The sequence below is a fragment of the Cebus imitator genome, unplaced genomic scaffold, assembly GCF_001604975.1.
Source record: "Cebus imitator isolate Cc_AM_T3 unplaced genomic scaffold, Cebus_imitator-1.0 Scaffold0, whole genome shotgun sequence".
NCBI lineage: Eukaryota > Metazoa > Chordata > Mammalia > Primates > Cebidae > Cebus > Cebus imitator.
This window is the reverse complement of record NW_016107315.1, coordinates 14672796-14691426: the sequence shown is the minus strand read 5'-3', so window position 1 is coordinate 14691426 and position 18631 is coordinate 14672796. Positions and strand designations below refer to the sequence as shown.

Here is an 18631-nt window from a genome sequence, read left to right as displayed (position 1 = left end):
CAGAAACAGATTCCAGTGTAAAAAAAAAAAAAAAAAAAAAAAAATGAAAGAGAGAGAGAGAAAGAAAGAGAGAGAGAGAAAGCAAAAGAAAGAAAGAGAGAAAGAAAGAAAAAAGAGAAAGAAAGCAAGAAAGAAGGAAAGAAGGAAGAAAGGCAGGGAGACAGAAAGAAATTGTGGTACGCTTTTGTTCCTGAATTCAGTGAAGAGACTCAGCAGCAGAGAGCCTGAGCAAGGGCTTATCCGACAGACACCGATCAGCTCCATGGACTGTCCTCGCTCACTCTGCCTCCAAATAGCATTTTCAGCACTCTTATGTGTATCAGGAAAATCAAAATACTCCATGCCATAAGCCCTAATTTATGGAAGAGATTAATTATTAACTTCTGAGGAAAGATAATAATATTAACTTTGCTGTTTTAGCTGAATTTGGGTCTCACCAAGGGGAAGGGGGCAGGTCAGTGGCGATGGGGTGGGAAGGACCGTGCAGGAAAAGGCAGCATGGCCTCCAGGATACCAAACATCCGGCACTTAGAAAGTACATTTTCCCCACGAAGCGAATTTGACAGGGAAGCATGAGGGCTGTGCCAGCACAAAAGCAGAAGCGGTCCCAGGTGTCGAACCCACATAAACCTTGTTGTTCCAGCGGGTTTAAGCACATTCATGGATGCCAGCTCCATAACCGGTTCATGTGGCTTTATTCTGTTCTGTTCTCAACCTCTCCCACACCTTTTGCTGTTTGCACTTTTCTTCCTTATTGAAGGAGTGTGAGTTGTCTGCGGGCCTGGCACAAGCTGCTGGGGCTGGGTTTGGCCCTGGTCTCCCTTTCCTGGGTGGCAGCAGAGCACTGCCTGTTTTACACTTGGGCTGGGTCTACCTGACATGGCCCCACTGGCTCCCACGTTGTCACCAGCTTCAGCCAATGTCTTTTAGCCTGTGGGCAGGTCCACATTTGCATACCCTCTAAGTGGCCCCAGCCTCAAGGACATGGGGGCTTGTTGGATACACCCCTGAGGGGCCCCAGGGACACAGATGTGGATTTCCCAGCAGGCAGTCCTGGAATCAGGAAGAGGATGGCCCCTTGGAGAGAGGAGAGATGACAGATTTGTGATGCTGGGGCCGGGAAAGGGCCAGTGAGGGTTGGTGGGGAAGGCACAGTGGGTGGTGAAGGAAGGGTAATCTGGTCATGAGTCATTCTTTCTATAACAGAGAAATGACACTGGCCTCAGGCCGAAATCTGTGCTTGAGTTGGATTTGCTCCTCCTCAGTGTGAGAATCTGGTCCTATTCTTCAGGCTATCTGCTCTTGGCTTCCTTCATTTACCATTTAGGAACAAAAAGACTGACATTTCCTAATTTTGGGGGATTAGATCAAATGGGATTAATGTGACAACATACAGTTCCAGCGCTTCCTCCATCCCAGAAGTGCACATAGGGTGCATCCAGCAAAGCACCCCAGTGAAGTCATCCTAGGGGAAGGGTCTTGTCCTGCATCACTTTCTCTTTAACTGCATTTGTAGTCAATGCATCGCATTCATACGTCGTCCAAATGATGCTGAGTGCCCAGCTCTGCGAGATAACAGATGATGCCCTAGGAAGTGGGGAGATGACGTGAGTCACTGCGTTTACGGCAGCACGGCAGGTCTGTGTGTCAGGAGTACTGTCTCACTGATGGCACATCCGATCTGGCTTACTTTCCATCACTCACATTAGTTGAAGGATGCTGTGCCATTGGTAATCCAAAGGAAAAATTATTTATATATATATTTTCTTTTCTTTTTTAGAGATGGGGTCTCGATCTGTCTCCCAGGCTGGAGTGTAGTGGCACAATCTTGGCTCACTGTAACCTCCGCTTCCCACGTTCAAGCGATTCTTCTGCCTCAGCTTCTCAAGTAGCTGTACTATAGGTGTGCACCACCACGCCCAGCTAAGTTTTGTATTTTTTAGTAGAGATGGGATTTCACCATATGTTGGCCAGGCTGGTCTTGAACTCCTGACCTCAGATGATCTGCGCACCTTGGCCTCCCAAAGTGCTGGGATTACAGACTTGAGCCACTGTGCCCAGCCTTTTTAAAAAAATATTTTCTCCTTAGCATTGGAATGCTTTATGTGATGGAAGGCGGCAGATTCATTCTTCTTTCAATTAAATTGACCCAATGTATTGTGCTAGTCATTATGATAGGCTGTGAGGGCGCAAAGGCAGTAAGACACAGACAGAAAATGCAATGAAACGGCGCTGCGTTCCACGAGAGAGAGACAGAGCGAGTTCTGGTTGAGAGGGAAGGAAACTCCTGGGAGGAGGTAGCATATCAGTCAGGACGCTCGAGGTTTGCAGCAATAACAAACAACTCAACTCTAGGTGGCTTAAGGTCCCAAAAGCTGACTGACTCTTCATTCATGCTACATATCCAGTGTGTGTCATTGCAGTCACTTAGGGTCACAGGTCACAGAGGTCTAATCTCAGAAGAGAGTAGGGAATTGTGCAGTGCCTCCTTATGTCGCTATGTACAAGTGGTGTGTCCCCTTATTGGACATTTTTTTGGCTACTGCTAGCCATACTGCCATACCTAACTTCAAAGAAGAGAGAGTAACACCCTGGCCCGTGCCCAGAGACAGACAGCTAGAAACACTCAATGAACAACACCAAAAAACCCCATCGGCCACTTCGACCCAATATGCAGAGGTGAGTGTGAAAAAGAAGGGCTTCCAGGACAGGAGAAGCTTTAGGAAAGGGGCCAATGTCAGAAAGGCTGGCCAGAGGGAGAGGCTCCAATCAGGAATGCTGGGAGGCCCGGTGCTAAGGGTGGACAGGGCGGAGTGTGAAGCCAGCCTAAGGAGGTTGGATTTGATTGGAGCTACGGAAAGTCAGAAAGGAGCTGTGGTTTCAGATTTACCTGACTGCTTTGTGTAGCAGAGATCAGAGTGGGGCAGCCCAGAGGCAGATCTTTCTTACACAAAACCAGGCAAAGGGCCCTGAGGGCTTGAAGAGGGGTCTTCTGAATGCACAGGAAAGAAAGGACTATACCTATCAGCTGAGTTCTGACCAGATTTGGAACTAACTGGATAGGAGATGTAAGCAGGGTGAAGAATCGAAGGTGATTCCAGAATTTGAGCCTGGGAGAATGATGCCATTAGAATAAGACAAAACAGTGGAAGATGGGCAAGTCAGGGAAGGAAGCTGGGGCTTGTTGATCTCAAAACAGGGATTTTTATTTTGTTCACTCCAGTTTCCCTGTACCCAGGACCGTGCCAGCACATCGTATGTGCTGGTAGTGTTCACTGGCTGTGGAATACAGAACAGAAATGGAGGCGTCCCCAGGCACAACTGGCACTCCTTGGTGGTGTCTGTGCTGGGAGGGAGGTTTTCGTATCTGAAGCCACAAGATGAGACGTGCTCCCAAGAGAAAAAGCTTAAAGCAGAAAGGGATGAAACTGAAGGGAGAACTTTGGGAATCACGACATTTAGAGCTAGAAAGTAGGACCTGAATCCAGGGAAAGGGGTCTTCTGAGGAAGTATCAGATGCTGCAAGTGGGCCGGGCGGTTCTGGTTTCTCTTTGGTTTTGGGGTGTTCATAAATGCGATTTAGTCCTGTAGCAAGGTGAGCAAGTGAAGGGGAGAGACCAGAGAAGCATGAGGGAGGAGGGACAAGATGGTTGGCATCCAGGAGGCGGATGAAGGGCTGCCCTCCGGGGGCAGGGCCCCTACGAGGGCGAGAGGGGTGGGTGAACGCTGTCGTGGTGGTGGTGACGGCCCTTGCGACCACAACCCGAGTGAGGCTCCCTCACGTTCAGGCCCTGAGCGGAGGGGAGGAGCCTCCCCCAGGGCCGGCGGGGGCGGGCCGGTGAGCCGGGCAGGTGCGCAGGCGAGTGCGGCGGGAGGGGCGGGCCGAGGCCACACCCTGAAACTACCTGCGCCGGCCAGGTCGGAGCGTGAGAGCCAGAGCCAGAGCAGGAGCGAGAGGGTGCGGAAGAGAGAGAGCGCGCCAGAGACAGGGCACCGCGGCCGGCCCGGAACCCCGCCGCCTGCGCCCCCCGCCCCGCGCCCCGAGGGCCATGGGAGCCGGCTGCCAGCAGGGACCACGCCTCTGAGACCCGCGATCGGCCTCGGGGACCATGAGGAGCGATCAGGCCCATAAGGGCGGAGGGGGCCCGAAAGACTTCGGTGCTGGACTCAAGTACAGCTCGCGGCACGAGGTGAGCGCCGGCCGGGGACCCGGGGCTCGGTGAAGCTCCGCGCGCCTGACCTTGCAGCGCGGCGCCGGGCTCAGCCGGCTCCCCTGGAGTGCCAGTCGGTGGCCGGGCGCTGGGCGCACAGGTGGAATTTCCTGTTCGGCGGGTGCCAGGCCGTGGGCGGGCGGGGCTGGCCGGACCTTTGGTACCGGACAGGCTGCGCCCCGCCAGCGGGGAGGCGGGAAGACCCTGGGCCTGCCTGCACCCTCCATCCTTCCTCTGGCGCTGTTAGCGCACATCTTGAAACCTGGGGCTCGGAGTGGGGTTATTTGGGCGGAAGTGAAGTTCCAGGGGGTTTTGGAGTCTCAGTCATCCGTGGCCTCTGCAGAAAGTTTCTTTTGTCTTTCTCCTTCCCGGTCAAAAGGCACCTTAGGACCTTTCAGAGGACAACTGGGAGGCCAGGGCTTTGGCTGCTGGAGCTAAGGACTCCAGAGCTGGGATTGCCTGGGCTTCGCGAGAGGGGATGAGCCCTTTGGGAAGGCGGCTCTCTGGGAAGAGTTGTGGGAACACATACACGTCTCGAGCCTTTTGCAAGGTACAGAAACAGGAAGCTCTTCTTTGGCAGAAAGAACAATGAAAGACCTATTGAAAGATCTCAAAAAGACTACATGTTCCTGTATGGAGTTGGGGATGGGTCGCTAGTCACTTCATTGAGGACCCGCTTAGGTGGTAGTGTCCGGGCGGAACCAGCAGCCAGGTCTCTACCCTCTCTGTCCAGCGCAGATCCCCAGGTTTCCTGGAAAGCCAAAGCATACGAGGTCAGGGCGGCGCTGAGAGGCAGGGGCTGTTTGGCAGAGAGTTTTGCTCCTCTGCAAATGATGGCCTCCCTGTCCTGCCGACCCTCACTTTCTCCCCTCCTCCCGGGTGCCCCTGGGTTCCATAACCTCCGCCGTTGCTCCCAAATCAGACCTGATTTTGGTGCTATCTGAGATCAATTCCTTTTCTCAAAGCAGCACCCCGACTCAGGGAGCTGGCAGAAAATCAGACGCTAGGGCTTTGGGGGCTGCCCTGCACAGACAGGACCTGGGGCTGGCCTCTGTTGTTTTCTCCACTTTTCACCCTCAACAAGGAAGGAAGCTTCCAGTGCATTTGGAAGCTTGGGCCCTTGCCCTGGCAGTGTCTGTGCCCTGCCGTGAGGCAGATTCACCTTCTCGTCCTTGCTCTAATTGCTATATTTGTGAGTCCTTGTTAATTGCCTATCTGAGGCTCTAGACTCCTGCCTCTTCAACAGAGAGCCTGCTGTTTGGAATTTGTTATTTCAGGGCAGTCCCACGTCCCCACCCTAAGTTTGTTCTTCTTCACTTCCCTTTCTGAGACTCTCCTGCCCACAGCGGGAAAGCAGGGTCTTCCTGGTCGTGCATCCCAGCCTCTTTGAGCCATCTCGCCTCCCGACAGCGGCCAGGCTGGGGCTCATCTTTCACTCTGCCCCAGGATCCCACATTGAACAGACTTCTCCTGTCACCTGCAAGCCCCGGTTTTCGTTTCCTCCTCCTCTGTGAAGCTCATTTGCTCTCTGCACCCTCAGGCTGTTCCTTCCCGCTCTGCTTCTGTGATTTTCCTTCTCATGGCTTGCTCTTTGTCTTTTCTCCCGCCGGGCTTTACTGAGCTAACTCGGTACCTTGTCCTGGGCCAGGCATGGCTGAAGGGAAGGCTCTCGGAGACTAGTAAGATGTGGTTGTTAAAAACATCCGGTCTGGAGAGCGTAGCTAAGAGACGAGTACCACAGTTAGCTGCGAGGTGGAGTATCCAGAGGAAAGTGACCATAGCTCATTTCCACGTCTTACAGATTCCTCCCACCCCGGGCCTCACCGGAAATCTCAGTCCCTGGGATCATCTTGTAGTGTGTGTTTGCAGCTGGCATCTCCATCTCTGGCCCGCAGGTGTGGCTGCTGCCCCTGGGTTTGCTGTCTGGGTCAGCAGAGCCTGGCTCACAAGGGTGCTGTTCTTCCTGGGTTCCTTGTCCCCAGCTGCGTCCATCCCTGCACCAGTTTGGTGGTACTTGTATCTGACTGTCCCCTTCCCAAGGCCGATGGTGTGACCCCCAGCCCCACCCCCACTGTTCCCATCAAGTGTTCTCCATGGCCTCCAGAGCCCTGATGCACATTACATCTGGGGATGGTGTGAGCCCAGCCTGCAAGCAAGTGGGGGCACAGATGCCACTCTTTATGGCCATTAAAGAGAACCAGGAAGCTTACCTCCCTAGGGTCTTGATTGTTGAATATTTGATGGTGACTGCGAAGCTGGCCTTGATATCCACTGGTTCCTTCTCAGGTCACGATTGCCCTAGTAAGACTGAGCATCCCTTAGGCATCAGAGACCAGGGTTGGAAAATTGGATGTTGTGTGGTCAAAATCAGATGTCTGGGGGCTAGGCTGTACAATTCTGCCTATTCAGAGAGTCATCTGCTTGTTAATTGGTCAACCATTCAGGCATTCATTCACATAACAAATATCTGCTAGGTAACCCACTGACTGAGCCTGTGGCAGGTGCTGGGAACTAGCAGTGGGGAAGATCCTAGACTCGCAGCCCTTGCCCTTGGGGCCACCGAGGGTGGTGTGGGATACAGGGAGCTAAATTCTGACTCATGAGTACTAGCTTCTCCATAAGCCCTGGGTGAGCACATGGCATCTCTCTAACCCAGGCTGGAAGGGCCCGGTTGGCCAATAGGGGCTGAAGGCACCTGTGATGTGGGGCAGGAGGTAACATGTGGCTGAGACCCGGGGCCACCTCGTCTAGCCACGCGATCTCAGAGATGTTACCCAATATCTCTAAGCCTTGGTTTCTGTGGCTGTAAAATGGGGATGACATATATGTGCCATGTTTGTTGAAAGGATTAAGAAGGATATTTTCCATGAAAGCCCTTTGTAAGTTGCAGTGTGGTGTTCAAATGATGCAGCTTGAGTTTTCGAGTTGAAAGTGGTTTGAGACAAGCAGGAAGGTGATATAGTATCAGCAGGAGACGCATGTCGAGAGACTGAGAGCCCAGGTTGTCAGTGGGGCGCTGACCTTGCAGAGGAGTCTTCCCGCCCTGCCAAACACAGGGAAATGCCCCAAGGATTCAAGGAACCACTTGCCAGCAACAGAGACCTCTTCCTAAGGCCTTCTGGTTTTCATTCCCCCCAACCCCGCCCTTAACCTAGCTTCTAGGAGACAGATCTTTCTATGAAAAGAAAATGCGTACCAGCTGTGTATCCCTTTCTCCCTTTCATCCCCTGCCCCTGCCACCTCAGAAAATTAAAGTTCTATTTTGTTTCATTTTTAAGAGATGGGGGTCTCACTATGTTGCCCACGCTGGACTCAAACTCTTGGACTCAGGCGATCAATCCTCCTTGTCTCAGCCTTCTAAGTAGTTGACGTTACAGACGTGGCCACTGTGCCTGCATTAAACTTTAGAGAACTGCCTTCTTTGTTCTCTACAGCGTGTGCTGGGCAGGTGTGTGCAGTGGGTGAGGGAGAGGGTCAGGAAGGCAGAAAGCAGCAGGAAGCTAGGATCGTCCTGTAGGTGCGGCCCCAGCTGCTGGAGTAGACAGGAAGTCTGCCTTCTCTGGGGCTTTGTGGATCCTTCCCTCTGCCTTGGCCCTGGGAACACCTGGAAATTCCTCGTTTAGGAGTTGGGAAAACTGAGGAAGAGAAGATGCCCCTAGCCCGATGGCTGCCTTCATCTGCTCTCAGTGGAAATGGTGTGGATCTGCTCAGAGCCGGCTTGTTGGCCTGATGCCACGTTGTCACAGGCTGCAGCAGGACAACCAGTCACAGCTCTCTTTTGCTACCTGGCCCTTACCCTGCTCCCTGGGAACCAGCCTGCCTACTGCTGTGGCCAGTGGCCTCTGTCCCTGGAACACTTCGGTCCTGGAGTTCCCTGATGTCTGTTCCTTCTCTGGTCTGTGGTTCTGCCCAGACTGGTGGCTCATGTCTCTCTTAAGAGAGAAGTTGTCTTTGGAAGAGGAAGGGAAATGTGACAGAGCCCCCAGGAGCCAGGTCCTGAAGATGGTGTTGCTTCTAACATTGTGCGGTGATTATTAGAGTGTCTAGGATACTAATCATCATTAGCATTTATTGAGCATGGCTGGCCCTTTGTCTTTTTTCCTGCCAAGCTTCATTGAACTAACTCTGTGCCTAGTCCTGGGTCAGGCATGGCTGAAGGGAAGTAAGATATGGTCTTACTGGTCTTTGAGACCAAGTATTACCCCTCTCAGAGACAAGTGCTATTATCATTCCTTTTTTTTTCCTTTTTTTTTAGACAGGGTTTCCCTCTGTCACCAAGGCTGGAGTGCAGTGGTGCAATCATGGCTTACTGCCACCTTAATCTCCTGGGCTCAAGCAGTTCTCCTGCCTCAGCTTCCTGAGTAGCTGGGACTACAGGTGGGCACCACCATGCCTGGCTAATTTTTGTATTTTTTGTAGAGGCAGGGTTTTGCTATGTTGCCCATGCTGGGCTTGAACTCCTGAGCTCAAGTGATCTGCCTGCCTCAGCCTCCCAAAGCGCTGGGACTACAGGTGTGAGCCACCACACCCCGCCTTATTATTATTACTTTTTTATAGGTGAGGACAATGGAGCACAGAGAGGCTAAGTAACTTGCCTGAGATCACAGAGCAAAATAGTGCAGGAATCCGGATCGGAGCCCAGGTAGTCTGGCCCTGCTGTATCCTATGTGGACTGTGACATGTGGGACAGGGCTGTCAGCCCACAGGACTCAGGAGGGGATGACATACTAAAGGTTGAGAATTCATCTGATTTGGGTAAGAAACTGGATTTCTCTTCTCAGGATGTTTCTGAGATGCCTGGGACTAAATTATAGAAACCATTTGGTAGGATGGGAATAGAAACTTCTGGAATTCTCAGAGGTCTTAGCCTGGCCTGGTTGGCAGTGGTGAGAAGTGTGTTTGGCATTTGCTCATAGCTCTTGGGCAGTAGTTGCCCTTTTTGTTAAGAACCTTTCCAGAAGCAGCTCCCTGCTAAAAATTCTGTCTCAGATGCTCCTATTATCAGAATTTGCCTGTTTGGCCTGGGCTTTGCAATATTTTGGGATTTTTTTCTCTTGAATCCTGTGATAGTTGGCTAACTGATCAAAATCTTGGATCTTTTGACTCTTTTTGGCCCACGTTGGTGATGCGGAGGTGGTGGTGGGGCTGATGACGGTGGTGGTGACGGTAAAAGGTGAAGAAGAATGTGATGACAGTCATTTCTGCCTTTCACTAAATATCTACATTTCAGTTCATGACCTCACTTTATCCTCACAACAGCCATGTGGGGAGGCTAGGCTGGTGGCTCTCACCTGTAATCCCAGCACTTTGGGAGGCCGAGGTGGGTGAATCACAAGGTCAGGAGTTCAAGACCAGCTTTGCCAACATGGCGAAACCCTGTCTCTACTAAAAACACAAAAAATTAGCCAGGAGTGGTGGCGGGTGCTTGTTATCCCAGCTACTCGAGAGGCTGAGGCGGGAGAATTGCTTGAATCTGGGAAGGGGAAGTTGCAGTGAGCTGAGATGATGCCATTGCACTCCAGCCTGGGTGACAGAGCAAGACTCCATCTCAAAAACAAAACAAAACAAAACCAGCTATGTGGGTAAAAAGAATGCCCAGTTCACAGATGACAATACCGAGGCTCAAAGGGTTTGTGTAAAGGCAATAAGAAGTAGAGCAAGAACTCAAACTTAGATCTGCACAACTTCAAAGCCTGTGAGCTCATCACGATGCCATTATAAAACTGTATTCCAGAGATGGTGGTGATGGTTATGTATCCCCAGAAAATGGTTAGAACATGTTATTCACCAGAGAGCTGTGAACACATAAAAAGGAAGTGGCGATCGCCTGGCGCCAGTGCTGGTGCGCTGCAAACATCATAGAAAACCAACTTGTCTGGTTTCCCCTTTTGATGCGGTTTCTTAGCTGGTGGACCAGGAGCACAGCTGGAGATGCAATTTCAACAGGCTTTACATTGATGTCGCTTTACGTATTATACATATGATTAAAAATTATGGTGGAAGTTTTAAAATGAAAAATGATTCACCCACTCATGCCAACAAATCATTTTTCACACCTCTTTCCCTTCCTTACTGTCTGTGGTTCAGCGTATTGAGTTGGTGGTTGTGCACATATCCCTTGTATCGTGGGCAAGGTGTTTGATTGGCTCCTGTCTGCTGGGCCCGAAGCCCTGGGTGCTGGAGGATGGAAGGTCTGGTAGGCTTGTGTCTGATTGAATGGCTGTGCCTAAGTGGGGACCATTCCTGAGTCCACATCACTTTGGGTGGTGATCTCAGGCTGCCCCTCACTCCTTCCTGGGTTCTGTGCCATTTGGTGTTTAGTAACAGCTCAGATGAGGACCTGGGACATTTGTCTATCAGGTCCTTAGATGACACCAGCTGGGAGGGAAAGGCTGATACCTTGTATGACTTGATTATGAGTCAGAGCATCTGGACAGCCTGCCTGATAGGCTGCACTGAGCAGCATGTACCCATCTGGGTCAGGAGTCAGTGCTGTGCTCATTGCACCACCTCCCTCAAACGTGGAACAGAAACCAGGAGATCCAGGGTTCTGAGTTGACAGCGAGCCCAGGAGAGACCAGGCGTGGAAGTGTGACTGCCCAGAGTTGAAGTGTGTTTTCTTCCCCTCCTGTTTTTATTTGGTTATACCTTTGAAAATTATCATCAAAAGGGTTAATATGTACATATTTAAAGAAAACTTGAGCCTGGTGTGGTGGCTTATGTCTGTAATCTTAGCACTTGGGAGGCCCAGGCGGGTGGATCGTGAGGTCAGAAGATTGAGACCATCCTGGCCAACAAGGTGAAGCCCCACCTGTCTCTACTAAAATACAAAAAATTAGCCAGGTGTGGTGATGTGCACCTGTAGTCCTGGCTACTTGGGAGGCTGAGGCAGGGGAATCTTTGAAGCCGGGAAGTGGAGATTGCAGTGAGCCGAGATCACACCACTTATTCCACCCTGGGTGACAGAGTAAGACTCTGTAAAAAAAAAACATTTAGGAAGGTTTTTTTTTTTTTTTTTTTTTTGGTCACACAATATAGAAATGTACAATGTAAAATGTGAAATTCCTCTAAAATTTCCTCTCCCAGATTTTAGAACCTCTGTAAATTGTTTGGTTGATATTCTCCCACAAGTCTTATGTGCGTGTTCTGCTGTTTGTGTGCACATCTATTCTCCTCCAAATGGGGTAGTCACTAATTCCACTCTGCAGTAAAGCCATGATTGTGGTTAATGAACTTATTAAACATTCATTAGATATCATACCTCATGATTGCATTGTGGAGCAAGACAAACCTCCTTCCCTCCCCTGTCACAGGAGGCTGGAAGGGAAGGTGTTGGGGAGGGATCTCCCAGAGTTACTCCAAGGAAATTCCTCAGCTGAGTTTGAAGGGCAGAAGTGACTATTTTTTCCTTTCTGAGACAGGGCCTCACTCTGTCGCTGAGGTTGGAGTGCAGTGGCACAATCTCGGCTCACTGCAACCTCCACCTCCTGCGTTCAAGCAATTCTCCTGCCTCAGCCTCCCAAGTAGCTGAAATTACAGGTGTGTGCCACCGCACGCGGCTAATTTTTGTATTTTTGGTAGAGACGGGGCTTCACCATATTGACCAGGCTGGTCTTGAATTCCTGGCCTCAAGTGATCTACCTGTCTTGGCCTCCCAAAGTGCTGGGATTGCAGGCATGAGCCACTGTGCCCAGACTATTTTCTTTTTTTTTTTTTGAGATGGAATTTTACTGTTGTTGCCCAGATGGGATTACAGGCATGTGCTACCATGCCTGGCTAAATTTTGTAGTTTTAGTGGAGACAGGGTTTCTCCATATTGGTCAGGCTGGTCTCAAACTCCTGACCTCAGGTGATCCACCCTCCTCGGCCTCCCTGTCTGCTGTTGCCCAGACAGGGGTGCAATGGCACGATCTCGGCTCACCCAAACCTCCACCTCCCAGGTTCAAGAGATTCTCCTGCCTCAGCTTCTTGAGTAGATGGGATTACAGGTGTGAGCCACCGTTCTTGATCCTATTTTTTTCATTTAATGTTCTGTCTTAGATAGCTTTTCCACTTTATTATCTATTTTTTGAAAAAATGTTTCTGATTGCCTCATGGGCTTTCATCAAGGGAACACATCATTCTTTCTTTCTTCCTATAATTGTTTTATTGTTTGAGTGTGTTACTTGAATGCATTATTGGACAATTAATGGAAAAAGAGCACAGACAGAATGAGGGAGGTAATTAGCAGGCAGCCCCTGTGGAGGCCACGATGATTAGACCTCTTGTGGGTTATGCTGGTGAAATCTGGAAACAGTGCCTTCAAGGGAATATGGCTAAGGGTGAGATTGAATCAGATGGCCAGAGGTTTAGAAAACATTTTGTTTGAATAATCAGAGGAGTTGAGGATGTTTAGCCAGAGGAGGTGCAGACCGAGAGAGCCACCAGCACCAATGTAGACCTTCCACTGGAGTGTCTCCTGAGCTGGAGAAACTGGGCTGCTTCTGTTGCAGTGCTAATTAGTGCTGCCGTGATTGCGGTGCTGATCACACTTGGTGGAAGGAAGAGTTTCCTAATACTGGTACTAAGGAAAACGCTATTTCCTCCAAAAGAATCATCCCGGCAGGATGAGCGGTGGGTGATGTGGCCTCTAGAATCTGTCCCAGCTCTGAGAATCCAGTTCCAAGGGTAGACCCAGCAGTTATCCCTCACTTGTATCCTATTCCTTGTATCCAGGAGAGAGTCTGGTTCTAATAGAGGACACAGACCTCTCAGTGCCCCCCCCCCGGGGGCCTGTTTGCATAGTTGGTCCTTTTCCCAAATCAGGTGCTCAGATTTGTAGCCGTGGAAGGGTGTTTCAGAACCTAGGCAGGCTGCAGGCGGGCTTGGGTCTTTCCTGCTAGCTTCTGCAGATCCCTGGCTTCCCCAAGGCAGAAACAGATGGTGGCACCTCCATGCCATGGAATTCGACTCAGCCATGAAAAGGAACAAGCTGATGGATGCGACAACTTAATGACCTCCAGGGAATGTTGTGCAGTTAAAATAAAGCCAACAGTTCCATACATACTGTATTATTTATTTATATAACATAATTTTTGAAGTGACACCATGTTAGCAGCAGGGACAGATTGGCGATTGTGGCGCTGAAGGAGTGGGGAACAGGAGGGAGGTGGCTGTGGTTACAGAAGCCACAGGACATCCTCTTGTAGGGGCTGTTCAAATTTGACTGTGATGCTGGAGAGGAGCCTCTGCTAGTGATGACATACATAGAACTTAATACTCACATGCATAGCAGTGAGACGGGAAATCTGAATAAGATCTGCGGATGATACCGCTGCTGTGGTATCGTGGTGTAGTTTTATGAGGTGTGACTATTGGGGGAAACTGGGCCAGCTGTACAAGTTCGTACAACAATCTCCACAATCTCAGTGTTATTTCCTACAACTGCATGGGAACCTACAAGTATCTCAATAAAAACATCAATAATAAAAGGCGCACTAGCTCGTGAAATCAGAATGTGGATTTAGTAAAAAGTCAAGAAAATGAATGAAAAGAAGTTACGAGGCACTGGCTGCAGCTCTTGTTTCTCTTGTTGGGTTTTGGTGGCTCTGCCTGCTGTGTGACTTGGGGTGGAGGAAGGTGGGGTGGCTGGGCCGGGAAGTGGGTCTGTGGCACATAAGGAGGGGGCTGGTGTAAACAGTGGGATTAGAGAGTCAGGGATGGAATTCTCTGGCCAGAATTAGCAAAAGAGGTTATGTCCTGGTGTGTGTGTTTTGGGGGCGACACACTGAACTGAGGCCCAGGAGAGGAGGCGATTGGGCAGAGTCCAATCTTAAATGGGGTCTGAGGACAGTGGGTGGCCAGGCCAGGTCTAACCCCAGAGAGCTTGCGGGACTGCCAGCAGAACCCTGAGGTGTGGACCGAGTATTTTCTCCCCTTCTTGGTTGAAGGCACTTGGCACCTGGTGGATTATTCCAGCCTGCCCTGGGGAGGCTGCCTAAATCTGGTTATGAGGAGAGAAGACCTTCCATCAATCCATCAATTAATCAATCAAGTGCTACCTCTGGGCAAGGCCAAGGGTGGAGGGGGAGGGAGAAAGGCAGTAGGAAGAGGAAACCGGGGCACCATGACCACCCAGGGCTGCCAGATCCACCCAGCATGGTGCAGGTTGGGGAGGAGGCAAAGCCCCTGGGAGAAAGTAGTGTGACTTGGTGTGGTCCAGGGAGGATTCCTGGTGAGGCTCAGCTTTGGCCTGTGTGCTCGAGGGCAGGCAGGGTTCTGTAGGCAGTAGGGGAGACTAGCCATTGTGAGCAGACAGATGGGACTGCCTAGGAACCTCTTGGTTCCTAATAGGCTTGGGGGACCACCTGGCTAGACCCGAGGTCCGAGTTGGGGGAGCCAGTGCCCGTGGACCAATGTTGAAGGGCGACAACCCATTTACAGGGATGGGGCAGCAGGGGTCTGTCTCTTGGGCCCAAAAAGTGAGCTTTGTAGTAGATAGAGTTTTCCGGAGTGTTCCTTCTTTTCTTTTGAAATCAACACTGTGTTTATTGATTTAGACTACTTTATCGAGGTACAACTGATATACAAAAAGCCGTACCTATTAATGTGTACAACCTGATGAGTGGACGTATGGTGACACCAGGGACACCATCACCATAAGTTAGGCTGTAAAAATATCTATCACCTTCCAGAGTTTCCCCCTGCCCTCTTTATCTATTATTCTATTTATCTATAATAATAATTATTTTGTGGCAAGAACACTTAATACGAGATCTCTTTTTGAATGTATAGACTGCCTTTTGTTTATGCATTCATTTGCTAAGTTTGTTTCCACATCTTGGCTTCTGTGAACAGTGCTGCAGTGAGTACGGGATGCAGCTTTCCTTTCAGGGTCCCGGTTTCAATTCTTTTCTTTGGATGAATACCCGGAAGTGGGCTTGCTGGGTCAGCAGAGCGTGACCTCTCTGGGCTTCAGTGGGCTTTCCTGCAATATTGGCGGGGAGGTGGGGGGGTCTCGTGAGTGGTGCAAGGTCAGAGATAACGAGGTGCCTGCACGTTTGTGCCTTTCCACAAGGTCAGACTTTTATTGATGCAATTTCAGTCATAAAAGCCACGAACCACATGGAGCTCTCAAAGAGACAATTCTCCTTAGTACTTCCTGCTCACTCGGAGTCAGAGCCTTGGGCACATGGGCTGAGGCTGCGCCACAAGTCAGTCAACACTGCAAACCATACATAATAATATACTTAATCAATATATAAGTGTATAGATTAAACATTCCACATCAGAGTAACATTTATCATCAAGAGAAAGGGGTTAGGAAAAAGGGCTAATGAACTAGTCCAGGGAGACCCGGGAAGACAAAAAGAACCTCCTGCTCTGGCCTGGGCAGTCTGTCGGTTTCATGGGAAAGAGTTTCTGATGTCGGCAGAGGCTTCGCTGGCAGATGCTAGGTGCTTATCACGAATGACAGCAAGATAGTGTCCATTAAGACAGCCATTTCAGGCTGCTGAAGTCCTGCTCTTTTCTCTTGTTTTGTTTTTTGTTTCTTTTGTTTGGCTCTTTTTTTTTTTTTTGACAGGGTCTTGCTTTGTTGCCCAAGCTGGAGTGCAGTGGCGTGATCACAGCTCACTGCAGCCTCGACATCCCAGGCTCAAGTGATCCTCCCACCACAGCCCACTGAGTAGCTGTGCCACCATACTGAACTAATTAAAAAATAAAATTTTGTAGAGATGGGGTCTCACTGCATTGCCCAGGCTTGTCTCGAACCCTGGGCTCAAGCAATCCCCCCACCTCAGCCTCCCAAAATGCTGGGATTCCAGGTGTGAGCCACTGTGCCTGGCTGTCCTCTTTTTATGGCCACAGAGTCCTCTACTGAGGACTGACAGTAGAGGAGTATGCTTGTGTATATCCTTGTCTGGTTGGATGCTGTGTTTATTTATCTGCAGGATGTCTTGTCCCTGCTGACAAAGCGAAACGTAAGATGATGTCTTTTTCTAAGATGGAGTTACTTATGTCAAGGGTGCTCTGTGCAAGCCTCACACATCTGCAGCGGGACCCTGTAGGGGAACAAAGAACTGGCTTCAGGCAGGACTGCCTGACACAAGTCTCTTCTTTCCTTTCTGGGGGGCCGGTGCTGGGGAGGGTGTGGTGTAATCAGGTGAGTGGTCAGGGCTGAGAGCCTGACTCGTTGGGGTAAATACTTTTCTCGGTGCCTCAGTTTTCCCCTCTTAAAAGTGGGTTAATAACCCCTTATGACCTTCCAAATAGAACATAATTAGCTAATTCCTGCTAATGACTGACGACTACCTACTATATCTCTTTGATTTTAATTTCTCCACCCACAGTTCACCCGTCTGCCCGAAGCCAGGCAGCCCCGTTCCTCCCTTTGGTCTGGCGGACCAACTGGAGTTCAGATTCAAACTTCAAAACAAAATGAAAGCTGGGCACGGTGGCTCATGCTTGTAATCCCAGCACTTTGAGAGGCCGAGGCGAGCGGATCACCTGAGATCAGGAGTTTGAGACCAGCCTGGCCAACATGGCAAAATCCCATCTCTTCTAAAAATACAAAAATTAGCTGGGTGTGGTGATGGGCGCCTGTCATCCCAGCTACTCGGGAGGCTGAGGCAGGAGAATTGTTTGAACCCGGAGGCGGAGTTTGTGGTGAGCTGAGTTGGTGCCACTGCACTCCAGACTGGGCAACAGAGTGAGATTCGGTCTCAAAAAATAAATAAATAAATAAAGCCCACCCAAAATGAAAGACCTTAACAGCACAAGTCTAGTGTGTGGGCCTCAAAGGCCAGTGGGGAGTGGCCTGGCAGGCTGTCCCAGGAGCCCAGGAGCCAGTCCTTGGCTGGCCTGCATCCACCCACCTTTGCCACTCTGCCCCGACCCACGCTCCAGAGGGGCTCTGCTGCTGTCCCGCTTCCCTGAAGCCCCTCCGTCCACTGAGGATGCAGGGACCAGCCTCCGGGAGAGAGAAGAAGGCCAACCAGGGTGCCCCTACCCACTCATGTCCATGGGTGATTTACCCCACAAGGCCAGAGAGTGCTGGCCAGGTCACAGCGTGCTCTGGCCTCAGCTTACACATCAAGCTTCTGGTAGTTTTCAAAAACATTTTTTAAAACAATGAAAACCTTGTTTCAAATATATTTTTTTGCAAGCCCTCAAAATAATGCAACAATTGGCTTGAAGCAGGAGCAGGGCACAGAGGGTCTCTGGATCATTCCTTAAGACAAGTTGGGGACACAGACAGACCCTGCACGGACAGACCCTGCAGGAGGTGGGAGACTGCAGCCCCAGGAGCTGCTCTGCCGCCTCTGAGGGCTCCCAGGGGATTGTGAGGGAGGCGGCGGCCACAGCAAACACACTCATTATTTTTGACATCTTTGTGCCATGTAGATATTTTCAGTAAATATCACCTCTAATTCTTACAGCAACTAGGCTTGATTTTCAGATGAAAAAAGGGTCAAGAGGCTTTATCAAAAACCCAGATAGCTGAAAGTGTGGCAGAGCTGAATTTTGAACCCAAATCTATCTGACTCCAAAGCTAGTGTTGCCCCCCAACCCGCACGAGGCCCTTTGCTGCTTCTCCTGGGGGTGGGGTGTGTGGGTGCGGGGCGGGTGGGGTGGCAGTTATGACCAACTCCCTATATAGAGCCACCCTTGACGTAAGTAACTCCATCTTAGAAAAAGACTTCATCTTACATTTCATAGGGCACTTTGCCAACAAGGACAAGGTGTTTGCTTGATAAATTTAAAGACTGCTTCCATCCAGACAAGCACACTCCTCCACTGTCAGTCCTCATCAGAGGACTCTGTGGCCATAAAAAGAGCAGGACTTTGGCTGTTCAGCCTCTGTTGTCACTGGAGATAAGCACCCAACATCCACTGCCAAAGGCTCTGCCCACATCACAGACTCTTCCCTGAAAGACTGATGAACCACCCAGCCCAGCCCAGCCCAGACTTTTTAGTCTTCATGGCTCTCCATGGACTGGTTCATTAATCCCTTTTCCTATCCCCTTTCTCTTGATATGTTTCTCAGGTTTGCCATAAGTGTTACCTCATGGTTCCTGATGATTACAAGTCTGGTATATCTTGCATGGCTCTGCATGCCGAGAGAGCATTCATGTAGGAGAACTGCAGGTTACAGAAGTGTTCTCTGAATTTCATTTATGGCTGGAATTTCCAGCTGAGTGGCAAATTCATTATATCTGTCACATACCGTCCCTAAGATAGCTGATTTTCTTGGATTCCTTTGTCCCTGTGTTAGATTGTTCCAAGTCCATCTCCAGATTTTGTTGGGCCTAAATATGGGTGCACAGCTCTCTAGGCTGATGTGATCCAGTCCCAGAGGGCTAGAACACATCTTGGGTGATTGATTTCGTTTCGTTTCTTTTCCTCTTTCTTTCTTTCTTTCTTTCTTTCTTTCTTTCTTT

The 18631-nt window shown here is 50.2% G+C and overlaps 1 protein-coding gene across 1 annotated transcript in view; it reads left to right on the top strand.

The window, feature by feature from the left end:
• The first annotated feature begins 3952 nt into the window (after window positions 1-3952).
• Window positions 3953-18631, top strand: part of ST14 (ST14 transmembrane serine protease matriptase) — a 46732-nt gene continuing 32053 nt past the window's right edge. Inside the window, exon 1 of the mRNA XM_017523893.2 lies at window positions 3953-4190. Coding sequence (XP_017379382.1) covers window positions 4110-4190 — 81 coding nt within the window. The 5' untranslated portion in view covers window positions 3953-4109. The remainder of the gene's footprint in view (window positions 4191-18631) is intronic.